Here is a 14,153-nt window from a genome sequence, read left to right on the forward strand (position 1 = left end):
GTCTCTTTGCACATAAGTATGATACAGCCTCAACACCATGGTTTTCCACAGGGTTGGGCTCATCCTTTACACTCTATCAGAAGCCAAATACATTCAAGAGATTGTGCTGCACAAGTCCCAGGTTCCCACACGGAAACACAGAATCACAGAGGGCTTTGGATTGGAAAGGACCTTAGAGGTTCTCACATTCCCACTCCCCGTGCTTTGGGCAGGGACACCTTCCACCTAGACCAGGTTGCTCAGAGCCCTATCCAACCTGGCCTTGAACACCTCCAGGGAGGGAGCAACTACAGTTTCTCAGGATCACATAACAAGAGCCGGTTGTAAGCAAATTTTTGAGACTTACGAGGGTTCTTCAGATACGGCTGTTCCTTCCTCCAGCTCTTGAGCCTGCTTATACCACGGCAACTTTGCTTCCACAGGAAGTTTCTCTATGAAGCAAACACAAGCATGTGAAAACAGAAAGCATGAGGTAACACTGCTATGTGTGACACCCTCCCTGTGCTCACCAAGCATGAGTGTGATGTATGGGTGCCCTCACACATATGGGGGCCAAGCAGAAGGAGCGGGAAGACGACAAAGAGAAATGAGAACACAGGGGAGAGAAACAAACTCTTTCATCACCTGGACTATATAGTTTACAAGGTTGTATGGCCAGATATTTCACTGTTGCGGGTAGAAGGGCTATAGTGCCCCAAAACCAGACAGGCAAATTGAAATTGCCACCTTTCAGACTATACAACTGGACTATAAAAGTACTTTGAAAAGTACTTTTTTAGAGGGAAACTTGCAAGTGTAACAGGCCTGCATCACACAAGGCAAAATGCGTAACATGCCTGTATCTACTTTTAAATTTCAGAATGTCAGAACACATGCTGAGCTTGGCTTTGGTGGATTACAAAAATAAAGAAAATCCTGCTTTGATGAGTGATACAACAAACAGGAAAACTATAATTAAATGGCCAAACTATGCTTTTCAACTCCGTTTATCAGTTCATCAGCTATGTGGATTTAAAAAAATGAACTTGATACTTTTTCTGTCATTCCTGATGGAAAACAGTGGAGCTGCTTTTCTCCCTCTCCAGGATATGCGCACAGGGTAATGAGCTGCTCTGCTCTGGGGAATGCAGGGCCATGCTGCTTTGCAAGCCAAACTCCACTTTAATGCAGGTTCAGAGCAGAGTAGCTGAGCTGAAGGCAGCAGAGCTGGTTTAGCTCTACAGGGGTATAAAGCAAGAACAAATCTGGCTCAGCTAAAGGCTGAGAAGGAGCTCTGCACTTCAACAGAACATTCTGGGCTAGGACCAGGGGAAGACTATACAAAGTGCAGTGAGACTCAGACTACTGAGGAGAACCAGAGCCAAACTTATTTGCTACTCACAAATCACCTAAGCCTTTTGGGTTTGTCTAAGGATGGACTTGTACTCGCCAAGAGGAGCAGGTTAATGTAATTCAGAATAGTCAGGATTTTTCTGTGGGTCTATTGTGCAGAACATTTCACATATGCACATGAAATTTTCCATCTCTCAGTTGTATCATAGAGGAAAAATGACCTACAATTTGACTGCACAGCTACTGCAACTTTAGTCATGCAAATATCCTTGGAGAAAGTTATTAACTGAGGAAAAAAGGGACAATAATTGAATTACTATTCCTCTGTCTTTCAAACAGCTTTCCAAGCTCTTCATCTAACATATTAGTGCCATTTAAGGATGAATGCCATCAAAGCTCTTAGTTTAATCTGTATTTTAATAATCATCCAGAATATGCAGGAAATATTTCTATGTTCTACAGTTTGTCTTATGAGTTTTTGAAAGTTGTATCTTATTTATGTGAGTTTTTTGCTTAGATGCAAGTGCTTGTAAAAACCTAAATTCTTGTCTAACATAGCCTGATCTGTGACTTTTAAAATAACCTTCCTTTTTTTTACAGGTGTAGTTAATTAGCATCTACGCTGTGAAATTTGTTAGAGGATTAGAAATGTTGATGTTATACAGTATGCTTTGAGAGAAAAATGAACAAAAAGCACTTCTAACATAAGCTAAGGAGAAAATTTTAGCTTTAGACATTACAGTAATTTTTTTTTTTTAGTACTTCCAGTAAAAACACTTCTATTACACAGAAAGTTATATTAGATTAATATACATTCTCTATAAAAACTGAAAATCACTACCTAATCTTGTGGTATCCTATTTTTTCCCATTATTGGTACAACATAAAATGCCTTAGGTCTTGAATAAACTAAAATGAAAGAAATTATATGAACAATTTGCCTTCTGTTTCTTTTTTTGCAGAGTGTGTTAAGAGAAGAGAGACTTGCACATTTTTTGCCTTGCTGCTTCTGTCAGCTAGGAAGACTGTTTTCTGCTTTGTGTTAATCTAGCTGTTGAAAAAAAAACCAGTCTAGGACTAAAACATTCAATAGATGAGAGGTTCATTACCCCTTCTGCCCTAAATTTCTAACTCTAGTTTTGTGAAATAAAAAGGACAAATTTCTAGCCTAAAAATAGAATTGGATGGCACCACTGGACACCATCTAATCCAACACTCTTCTGAAACCACTGCTCAGCCTTCAGATATACAGATATTCAAATATTACACCTTGCATTATGATGGAAAAACTGTGAAAGTGTTCCAGAACAAAGATGTGGAGGGAAACTAAACCCAGTTACACCAAGCTTTGCACAGGACTTTTCATTCCATGTGAAAAAATGGAAGAAGAAGGTAGCTTCCTTCATTCAGAAATTAAGCGTGTACGTGCTGCAAAGGGCAGCACAAGATCTTATGCAGGGTAAAGATGCCATGCTTTTGCAAGGGTGGGCTTCCAGAAAGGAGTAATTTACTTTGTTCCCTGATGACTCCTGTTTGAAGACATTTCATGACAGATAGAGGTAAGCAAAGCTTTCCTAGCTGGCCTTGCATCCTTCTAAGCAGAAGCCAGTTTTGGATGGTTTGCAACATAAGATCTCTTTTGTGTCTTGCTGCATTTTGCTCGGATGTAAACAGTGAAAATACAACGAAATTTACATTTATATTGCTTAGTCTACTGGGCTACAAATTAACTATGAAAAGCCCAAAGCTTGTAAGACAAAAGAGGTCAGCACTCACTCCAAGCTACTGGCAGGCAGACAGGAACAGACAGGTGCAAAATCATAACTCAGGTGCAGGTGGAAACAGTGATGCCAGCAGCAAAACGAAATGGCTGAACATGAAAGAGCTCTAAAAAATTTATGAGAAACATTCTGCCTCATTACCTTTGGGCTTGTAGCAAGGAGTGGGTACAACACATTCTTCTTTTATGTGTGGCTTTGTTTTAGTACTACAGCCTCCTGTATGCATCCCCTTGTGGTCAATGCAGAGGACCACACGGTATCTGAGTCCTTGTCCACAGGTCACAGTGCACTGGATTGAAAAAAAAAACAAACATGAAAGGAGAAAATGAAAAGGAGAAAAAAAAGTCACATTTAGCAATGATAATTGTAAGCGGAATATGCAACATAAGAGAGCCAAACATGATGCAGAAACATCCAAACTTGAAAATAAAATATTCATAATATTTGGTAATTATGGAAAAGGTATAAAATTGATAGAAACTTTTGCCTTTTTCTCAGAACATTTACTTGATTTGGACATTTTGCCACTGGACTTCTCTTGCAGTGCCACTTTTGCAATGTTGCCTACTTGGCTTGTAGCCATCTGTCCCATACAGGATAAGCTCAGTAACACCTTGTCAGTTTAATTTGGAACCACTCTGTTTTGCTTGGACAAAGTACTGGGGCTTATGTGTCAACAGGGATTACACTCAGCTATTCTGGAAAAAAGCACCAAACAGCATGGGAAACTATCAGGCCTTTTTCCCTCAGACAGTTTTTAAAGGTTTTTTGTGTGGTTTTTTTTTTTTTTTGTTTGTTTGTTTTTAAATTTATTTTTGCTCTGGTTCATCAGCTTTTATCCCCTGCACACATTGCTTCAAAATTGGTTGCCCAGGAGATGATCAAAACCACTAATCAGTTGGAAGCACTACCAATGTTGTAGTAGTTCCATGTGTGGAAGCATGTTACCAATGTTGTTTTGCTCTTGGACAGCAGCTTTCATCTGACAAACAGCGAACACTTTGCAATCAGTCACAAACTCCTCATCTGTAGGTAAGCTAGCCTAGCTTCTAAAGCACAATTTACCTGTTGAGAAACTGGGGTGGTGAGAAAATATATTCAAGCCAAGTCTTTATGTACTAAATTAAAATATTTCACTACTTTTGTGGAAGGACAGTTCCAAGACATTTACTTTCTTAGAGACGGAAAGGCAAGTCAGGAACAGACAAATACAGGTATCAAAGAGCAGAGTCATATACAGATTTATGTGCTTCTTGAAATTTCTCAGTGATTTTGAGTTTCAATTTATGACTGAAATACTGCAAAACAGAAATAGATTACATGCTTATTGGGTTTTTTTTGGTGCATTTCACTTATATTTCCAGTCTATTATTAGTAGAAGGTCACAAAATAATGTTACAGAGCTGATTTATTTTTCTATCATTCTCCTTGCTCATGTTCATCTTAATATATTTTCCCTGAGTGGTTACTTTGCAGTTAGACAAATAGCATAATTTAAAATAGAGGTGTTGGTAATGAGAGAAAACAGTGAATGTTCTAACTTCCAAAAACTCACTGAAGTATGATTTAAGATATTTTCCCTAGTGTGTTAAACACAAAACCAACAAAACGAAATTGATTACCGGAGACCATTCTTGAGCAAGCCACTTTGGACAGTCAAATATATTGCAAGGCTGGACAACAGGCATCTTTGGAGTATACATGCATTTCCATTCATCTACGGGGCTGATGTGCCCCTGAATGTCTTCTTCCACACAGGAGACACTGCGGCTTTGAATGCCTCCTCCACAGGAGGAGGAACAGGCTGTCCAGGGTGTACTTTCCCATCTGGGAAAATAAAGAAGCATCAGGAAACATTACCCTTCTTCTTCCCACACCCACCTGTACCCCCAAAATGCATAAACTGCTATCTGTAGGGCTGCTTGTTTGTATGGGGTTTTTTGTTTGGTTGTGGTTTGTTCTGTTTTAGTTTTGCTTGGTTTAGCTTGACTCAGCTCAGTTTTTTTATCAGGGTAACATCAGTAAAAATTAATCATGTGTCTATTTTCACAGGTGTCCAGAGCAACAAAGCATGCTCATGGCTGGTGTCTTTTACACCACAGTTAATAACATGAAATCTCCTCTCTCCCACTAATCCAATTACTACTGCCACAGAAAAGCTAAATGCTTGTTACTTAGGTTTTTTTTTTCTTTTTTTAATTGATGGGAATGTCATGTTTTCATATTCTCATATTCTGAAGATTATGGGAATATCATGATTTCTCATATTCTGAAGTATCTTTGTCATAAATCACAGGTGTGCTGTGAGATTGATGCCCCTTTTGCAGAATATAAAGGGAAAGAGTGGTGTTTTTTCCAAGGAAGCAACTCAATAGAGAAAAAAGAAAGAAAGATGAGAGGAAATTACCAAAAAGAAAATGTGACTATACTTGTAAAATACATGTCCTCTGATGGATAAACCAGGTGGACCTTGTTTCCTTACTGTTAAGGCAGTTAAAAGCACAGAGAACCCATCTTTTCTCTACAAATGCCATTGTGATGAAAAATCCCAAGAACAATATATGCATGTTCTGAAAAGCTATGTATACTTATGAGAATAATCCTTTTTGTAGTGATATATATATATATAGCATATGCTATAAGCTATGTATTACTTTATATATATACATGTCTTTCCACACAAAATAGTCTGGTATTGCCTCTGTTATATTCAGGCCTGTGTCACAGATTGGATGTGGGACCATTCCCACGATCTAATGTGGATAGTTCTGTATATTACTGTGCATGAATTAAGTACAGAAGTATGTGTGTTCTCCCTACCTGGAAACATTTCATGAAATCATTTATTACCCCACAAGGCAAATGTCTTTTTCATAATGACATTACAACTACTGTTTGAAATTTGAAACAACAATTTTAGTAAAAAGATTTTTGACCTCAAAGAACACTTTTTCTAAAAAACACCCCACCTGTTTCCTCCTTCAGACAAGAAGTAAAAGAAGTAAAAGGTGAGGACTTTTATTGGCTCACTTAAAACAAAGGAAATATTTTTGTTAAGGAACAAATACAGGATTGTTGAGCAATGATTATCTTTCTCTCTAATTTTCCATCATATCATCCCACAATTTTCTCATCAGCTCCAGCATGTCTAGCAATACCCTCACCTGTCTGCTGTCCGGTAGCACCATAAAACTCAATGTGAAACGGCTTAAATTAAAAGTTGTTTACAAGTAGTAAAGCCACTGATTAATTCCGTGACTTACCACTAGGAGTGGTGGAACAATTTTTAAACCATGCACAGCCATCATCATGTGCTGATCATAAGCCACATATTTTACAAAGAGGTAATTTTAGGAATACTTCTACTTCAATGTGTTTCCTGTGGCTCTGCTGAACAAGTTTTGCAACATACAGCTAAGGTTTCTTATTACCACAAATAAGAGGCCCCAAACTGAAATGAATGAACTGCAAGATTTGCTTGGCTCAAAATTGGATGGCTCAGCCCACCTGAGCCACCTTTTCCTAGCCTTAAAAAGTGATGGTACCAGGAAATTTCCTGAAGTATTTGGGACAAGTTTCCAGGTGTCTTAGGCAACCTTAGCAATTTCAAGTAGCCTAAATATAGCAAAGTTTTGTTCTCAGTTGGAGGTTGGTCCATGTTTTGGCTGTGGAGTGTGAACACGCTGCATTTGTACACTGATGCTGAAACCTCTGTGCATCAGGCCTCAGTGTAGTTGGATGGAAGTTGTTTCCTCACCTGGATGAGACTTTCAAGTTGTCTAAAGGGTTCTTTCCATGATTTCGTAGCGCATGACACAATAAATTAATGAAGAAGAAAACACAGCACAATACTTTTGCATGTCCAGGCAGTATTTCAAAACCTACAGGTCATTATCCTTCAGCTATCAAAAATTTTTATCATCAACAGTCATATTCACTGCTTTAAAAGCAATTAGTCATCTGATTATTTCCATGAGAATTTTGAGTCTTACATTAAAGACATTTTAATTGTGAGATAATTAATGATAAAAAGTCAGGTCTTGATCCTATTTCTGCCCTTATCACCTATTTCTTAGAAAAACCAGTGAACTAATGCCCCTGGGAAAGTCATTAGCATGAGTTTGTAGGATCAGAAAACAAAACTAATGTTGTCAAAACCTAAAAGCTCACAAATTATAGGCATGCAAGAAACAGCAAAATGGGGGTGAGGAGAGAAAATCTTGTGGTTCATAACAAAGCCACAGCTTACAGTTCTCCTCAGAGAGGAGTAAAAGACAAGAACAGGGAAGTAATGAGAGAAAAGGGAAAGTGGGGTTGAGGAAGGGGAGAAAGAAAGGGATCACACAATAAATCTGCACTTCTCCTTCAGATAGGCTATAATTTCAGTTCTGCATTGACAGAATTTATTACAACAGGTTAGCATTTGAACATCTCTACATTAATCTGTTAAGAGTCAGAGAAGCAGGATCTGTTAATTTAGCCTGAGAGTAAAGCAGAAGTACAGAGCAGAACAAAAGAAAAAGAAAATGGACTTGTTAAGCCTAGCATCTGGTTGACTGTTTTACATACCGAGGAAGGGGATGGTAGAGGTCATAGGGCATGATCTGCTTGTATCCATCACTGTTAGGAACAATAATGCCAACCCTCTGAGTAGAAGGTACACATAATAAAATAAACACTAGATGATTACATTATACAAGTTTTGTATTACAATATTGTATTACATTACACAACTTTTTGTATTACAGTATTATAAATCAACAAAACAAGATATTTTACCTAAGATGTTATCCCATTAAAAAAAATACACTCCCATCCTACTTTTTCTGAGTAATTTAAAGAATAAATCAGTGGTTACTACTTTTTTCTTATAAATATATTATTGTTTGACAAAAAAAGCGATCTATTGCTAAAAGTGATCCAAATATTATTTTAACTTACATTTTGATTATCTAGCATCAAAAAGAATGTTCCTATACTTGATACATTCTTGGAGCTTGGATCCAAAGTCACTGAGGACAATAGAGGAACTTCTATCTGCTGCAGACCTCTAAATAAAATCCTTTTTATAACTATTATATGGTTGTTTCTGCCCATCGAATAAAACCTCTGCTTTTACAAGTTACAGGGTTAGAAATCTAGGTAATCACACTGCAAGAATTTGTAACTGCAGTCCTTGTCTTTTCACCTTAAATGAGCCCAGACCTGCATTTTTTTTCTCCAGAAAGAAAGAAGGAACCTGAGAAAAGATTAACATGTCAGGTAGAATTTTTTTGTTTGTCATAACTGGTTGGATTGCTTTGCTGAACTGTTATTGGTGTGGTGTCACAATGTAACTCCTAAAAGTTATAGAAGGCAATAGCATACATCAAAATTAGGAGTTATCTGAAGTATTATCTTGCCAGTTGTGCGTGAGATGGATGCAACTTTTCTCATTGACAGCTACAGAGTCTCACTGAATTGCTGGTCTGTATTCTTTCTGCACTGCTCATAATTTTGGCTCAGAGTAACTTTAACCATGTTGTTTCCTAGTTATCAGACATATCTATTAAAATAAAACAGATGATCATGGAGGACCTCGTTTATCGCCTTCATCAAGGCCACTTGGGTATTTGGATGGGACAAGTGGACAGAAAAATCAAGGAGTGAACACTAACTGCATTAAAATAAAAAGTGTGTCTCCATCCAAGTTACAGGGAATTGAAACTGAATGCTAAGAATAAAGGTGGTTTTTGGGAACCTTTCACAGATGAGAGGTGGTAGGTATGGTGCTATGGATTTCTGCAAGGGGGAAGGAGTGAAGGAGGGGGAAGGGAGAAAGTAATCTCTATTCTCAACACAGCTCACTGAAAAATGCTGTGAGCATTCAAAGAGTCTTGTCAGGCCAGGCCTAAGGGGTCTATTTTCCTTTTAGTCAACAGGGGTTTTATATGCATAACTTCTCCAAGATAGAAGAATAGATCCCATTGTGTTTCCACAGCAAGGAGTCAGCGCCAGGTCAATGTCCTAGAATTTTCCAGCTAAAGCACGGGAAGCAGCTGGAGCCATGGAAGTGTGTGAGAGGGACTAGACAGTTCCCTCTAAGATTAGCAGCCACTGCAGTCACAGGAACTCTCTGCATGAGTGCACATATTTGCATTTTCGAAGAGCTGCCTGTCCTCACAAAAATCTAAAAATCTAGGAGAGGTTGTTCTGGCACTGGGAAACTTTGGAAAAGACAAATGGGAGTATGGTCAACGAACAAGTCTTTTCAGACTTAGCCTGACGGGTAGACATCTGTAGAATGTGGAAGAATTGTGTACTAGTATTTTAAGAAGATGGAAGGGAACTTCTTGTGAGGATTTTTTTGCCCCGTCTTTGGGAATTTGCTGTTTTCCTGACTCTTCTATTAATGTTGTTGAAGTTCCACTCTGAAGCCCTCTGTTTGCACTTTCCAGCTCATCAGCTTGCTGAGAAGTGGTTGGGAAAAAGTTAATATAGTGAATTAAAAAATGAAACAATTACACTATAAAAGCATCTACTGCCTAAGAAAGAAGCAGGTTTCAAAAAAAAAATCTTATTCATTGCAGTGAAAATTATTTTATTTATAATAAATATGATTGTCTATGCATAATCCAGGTCAACATACTTTAGAATGCATTACTTCCAAGACTGTTCAGATAGAAATAACTGTATCATATTCAAAAACTGTTATGAATATTAAGTAACATTTACAAAGGTTAATATTGTAAATGGAAAGGTCTGACCCTCAAAAATTTTGCATGCAAAAATTACATTTCTGTAAACAGTATTGAGCTCCACAGATTTACTGATTCTGTCTTTTTTCATATGTGAGGGGCTGCAAAGGCTCTCATTCTGCAACTACAAGAAAATGAATCACCACCATAAAGTCTTAGCAAGGAAAAAGACCCCCACAATAGAACACAATGGTTTAATTTATGACTTCAAAAAATAATTGTCTTAAAGATAAAACAGAAGAGCAGATGGTCATCATATCGTTAATGCCATCTGCATTTTTCTAGCTAGTCTTGTGTGAGGATTTTTGTATGAGCTCCATAAAAAAAATCCCTAAGACTAAGTTAACATTTAAAAAAAACTTAAGAGATTACTTTGGTGTATTCTTACTTTTTGATGGGACAAAGTGGTTTAAATTCTATTATTCTATCAGTCCATCATACTCCTATAAACATGGAAGATATCTACTTTGTGGGATTTATTTACACATTACCCAGATAATGCAAAGGGGATGGTGTGCTAAATGAGCAGAGGAAATAATAATTCCTTCACTGAAATATATGCAAGTAGCTAACAGGACTCATTCACAAAACATCAAGAGATTGGGCAGGAGCACAAAGCAAATTACTTTGCAGAGCTGTTCTGTCTCATATGTCTGTAATCTACCATGCCTTTCACACCAACAAGTCCTATCATATATTCTGCACATTGGTTTTTTTCCTCCTGAGGGCTGGCAGTCTCAACACAACTGCTCTTCCAGGGCACGTGTATGGTTGGAATGGGAGCTGCACATGCCAGAGGTGAGAGTGCTGCAATCAGATTTGTCATTTCTGCAAACATTCAGCCTTCCCCTGGGATGAGTTTCCACAGCTGCATTCCTTGGAAGACAAGTTTGGTCAACTCCTCCCCAGTTGCTCCTTTTCCTGCTTAACTGGATTTAGCACACATGACAAGCTTAAGCTCAAGTGCCTTTCTCCTCTACCTCCCTGATGACTCCATCTTTCTGACAAGGCCAGCCCATCCCAGCTCTCTCTCCTGCATGCTGATGAGTCTCAGGTTAGAACCTGTTGAGCCAAGTGGGGGCATGGGTGCTAAAACTGAGAGAGGAGCCAGCAGAAAGAAAGGACACCTGCTCCCAAGGTGCCTCAGGGTGGTGTAACTCACATGGGGACAACCTGCCACTCCTATGCTGATGTCCTGCACCCTTGCTGTGCAGCTGCCCAGCCTTTGCAGGATGCTCAAGTGCCTCTGACTCACAGCCTCCACTTCTGCTGAGGGTTTTGTTTTGCCAGGGGCGTCCTACTGACAGCTGCAGGGCTGCCCATGCAATAACCCGGGTGGCTGCACCCATTACACCTCTTTCCTGATCAGACTTGTACGTGAAGATTTAAGCCTTCACTGAACTCTGTCAGACCTGAGAGTAAATATCTGTATGGCAGGGACTGTGCCATCCAAGCAATGGAATATGTTTAAGACATTATTAGCAGTGTGAACAAATAATAATGAAATGTTAAAGTAGCTTGGGTTGGCTATGCTGGAAGACATGAAAGTACTCATCACCACAGACAATAGTTTAGCATCCAAGCCAGCATCTCTGTGAAAGCCATGATTATCACTAGACAGACAACAATCTTGTGCAAAAGATTGCTTTTTAACACTTCAAATCCTGACACTAAGGTGGTGTGTGATACTGCACTTCAGTGATATCTGAAGATGCCACACTGTGACATTATTTCCTTGTGCTACAAGAACACTTTCTGTGTTGAGTTAATGAGGCCCTCAAACAGATGGTATCTGTTAATGCTGCCCATGTATTATTCTGTGTATTACCTTTTCCCTTCAGAGCTAGATAACAGTAACACCACGGGTACAGGCAACATTGGTTTCAGTGCCTACTTTTGCAGGCAGTGAAACAGTAATTCTCAGTTATGCTACCAGTATGAGTCACCTTTCTGGTTTCTGGATGCTATCAATGTGAAACTGAACTACTATGTACATTGTATGCATACATCCTTTTATATGCTCTTAGCACTTTACAGATTGGCAAAAGCCAATGTCTGCTGCTTAAACATTTAGAAGTGGTATGTGGATACTTTAAAAACCTACTTACGAATGAAAAAAACACTATTGAGAAAGCCATCCTTTTGTGTCAGCATCCAAAAACCCTCTTGCTTTAAACAGAATGTCTGTTTGGCATGACAGTATCTTACCTTTATAAAAAATGTCTTGTTTATGGTGCAGAGATTTTAAATTCTAAGTGACATATGGTTTGTCATTGCCATAGACTGCTAAAACCCAATGTCTTCACAGTGCGCAAAAGAGATGTTTCCAGTCAAAAGTAGAAAATGTAATTCCTTCCAGCAGGATGACTGTAATGCTTCTAAACATCTTCTTTTTTAAATCCAGTTCAATATTTTATGGTGGTTTGGATGAGCAGTGTTTGATACAAAGAGGGAATGAGCCGATAAGTAGTTAACAGTACTAAATTTTAACAACTGAATATCCAGTGAAAATCTCCATAAATGACTTGCTGCAGTTTTGGCATCTTCTAGCACTTAAACCAGACTAATTTTCCTGTAACTTCATCTTGGGCAGACAGATATGATGCTCACAGCAGTACATGACATGTTTTCCCACTTTACAGCTTGTTATTGGAAGTATCCTGGAAGTTCTTTTCTGCCTTTCTTTCCGTGTTTCATTAATATCTATTGTCCCCTCAGAATTGAATTTGCTCTGTTATTCACATCTTTGAAGTGCTTCACAAGTGCTTCCTGGCCCACCCCCTCTACCTATCCTGACAAAGTTATTTTCTAGATTAATTTCGATTACTTTTGCCCTGTCCAAAAATTCAAGGTTCCAACTGCTTTTCTTGAGAAGAAATGTATCTCTTTAGGTATTAGAATTATCTGCTGCTTGTCTTTACCCTGCTCTTGAACTCGGGTAACCCAGATTATTACTACCAGAACATTGCCATTGGTACTAGCTCCTTTTCCATCTACAATTCCACTTTCACATTGCCAAGTATATTATGGACTTCTCACTACTTAGAATCACTCTGAATGGTCATATCATCCTGGTGTCTTTTGTATGCTTTTACTTGTACTTCAGTACTCTTGCTAAATTAGCTGAAAATGAACAACTGAAAACTACAATTTTATTAAAATTTAAATTTTATTTTAAATTTCTTTTTGGTAATGCCAAACCTCTGCCACCACCATATCAATATTTAAATGAAAATGCTAAAAGAAAAACTTTGACAAGCAGGAAGAGGAGTTTGCAATTTCACTGGAGAACTCCATAAATAGGATATATCTAAGAGTTCTTCAGGACACTGAAAACCTTGCTGGAATGAGAGATTTCCCCCCCAAACTTTCCACAGGTATAAACAATATTTCTAGTGGCAGGTTTACAGATTAAACTCTAGGCAAAATCCAGGAACTGAAGTGTTAAAATGAACACCTTATGCTAGAGGCTTGCTAGTATAAAATGTTTTAGACAGTTGCTTTATGAATTTAGAATCTTTGCTGAAGTTGCCTTTAGAAATCTTTATACAACATTGAAATCTCCTGGTAAAAACACAAATAGACCTTATGTGACTCAGAAACTCCCACATTAACATGTAGCAGCAATAGACAAAAAATATGGGAGATTGTTAAAAAGGCAGAATGGCATGGCTGGGAATGCCATCTAAAAGCTGAAATCTAGAAATAATACTGAGGGTATCCTGGTGAGTGAGTGAATGATGGGTAGGGCAGCAGCCTTTTTCACATTTGGGTCAAAATTGGTTTTTGGGGGAAGCCTTGGAATTATTAAGCAAATTTATCTTCTGCTTATAGCACCTTAGAATTGTCCTAAATAAGTGTTTAGCATACCCAGTTAAATCAAATCTGAACAAACCTCTTCTCTAGCAAGAAAAAAGTATCCATTAATTTTTTATTAAAATATACCAGAAAGGAGGATAAAGATGAAAGCTAAAAATACCCTCCAGTCTGTGAAGTTTTGGGTAGTTACAAGATTTTCACTTAATTAAATAGGCAAAATACTAATGTTGGATTTTGCCCATTGAAGGGGAGTGGACTAGATTGATTTGGCTGCTGTTTACATTAGTAGGTAATATGCATATAGACTTATTTTTGCCAGTCAAAGGCAGACTGTAAAATCATAATGGACTGTAAACAAACAGAAACAGATTTTTTTTACTTTGTTGGTTATTATGAGCTGGATGCAAAACAGGTTTTATAAGAGAGGCTGAATGGAGCATTGTTATGTAGGGATTAAAAGGCACTCAGTGTCACCGTGCGTTCT

The 14,153-nt window shown here is 38.2% G+C and overlaps 1 protein-coding gene across 1 annotated transcript in view; it reads right to left on the reverse strand.

Moving 5' to 3' along the window:
- Positions 1 to 14,153, reverse strand: part of ADAMTSL1 (ADAMTS like 1) — a 294,793-nt gene that overhangs the window by 78,468 nt on the left and 202,172 nt on the right. Inside the window, exons 11-14 of the mRNA XM_041416472.1 lie at positions 7,683 to 7,733; positions 4,736 to 4,940; positions 3,255 to 3,402; positions 347 to 431 (exon numbers count right to left, since the gene is read on the reverse strand). Of these exons, the coding sequence (XP_041272406.1) occupies positions 347 to 431; positions 3,255 to 3,402; positions 4,736 to 4,940; positions 7,683 to 7,733 (489 nt within the window). The remainder of the gene's footprint in view (positions 1 to 346; positions 432 to 3,254; positions 3,403 to 4,735; positions 4,941 to 7,682; positions 7,734 to 14,153) is intronic.

Source organism: Onychostruthus taczanowskii, unplaced genomic scaffold (genome assembly GCF_017590055.1).
Source record: "Onychostruthus taczanowskii isolate IOZ18803 unplaced genomic scaffold, ASM1759005v1 scaffold52, whole genome shotgun sequence".
Lineage (NCBI taxonomy): Eukaryota > Metazoa > Chordata > Aves > Passeriformes > Passeridae > Onychostruthus > Onychostruthus taczanowskii.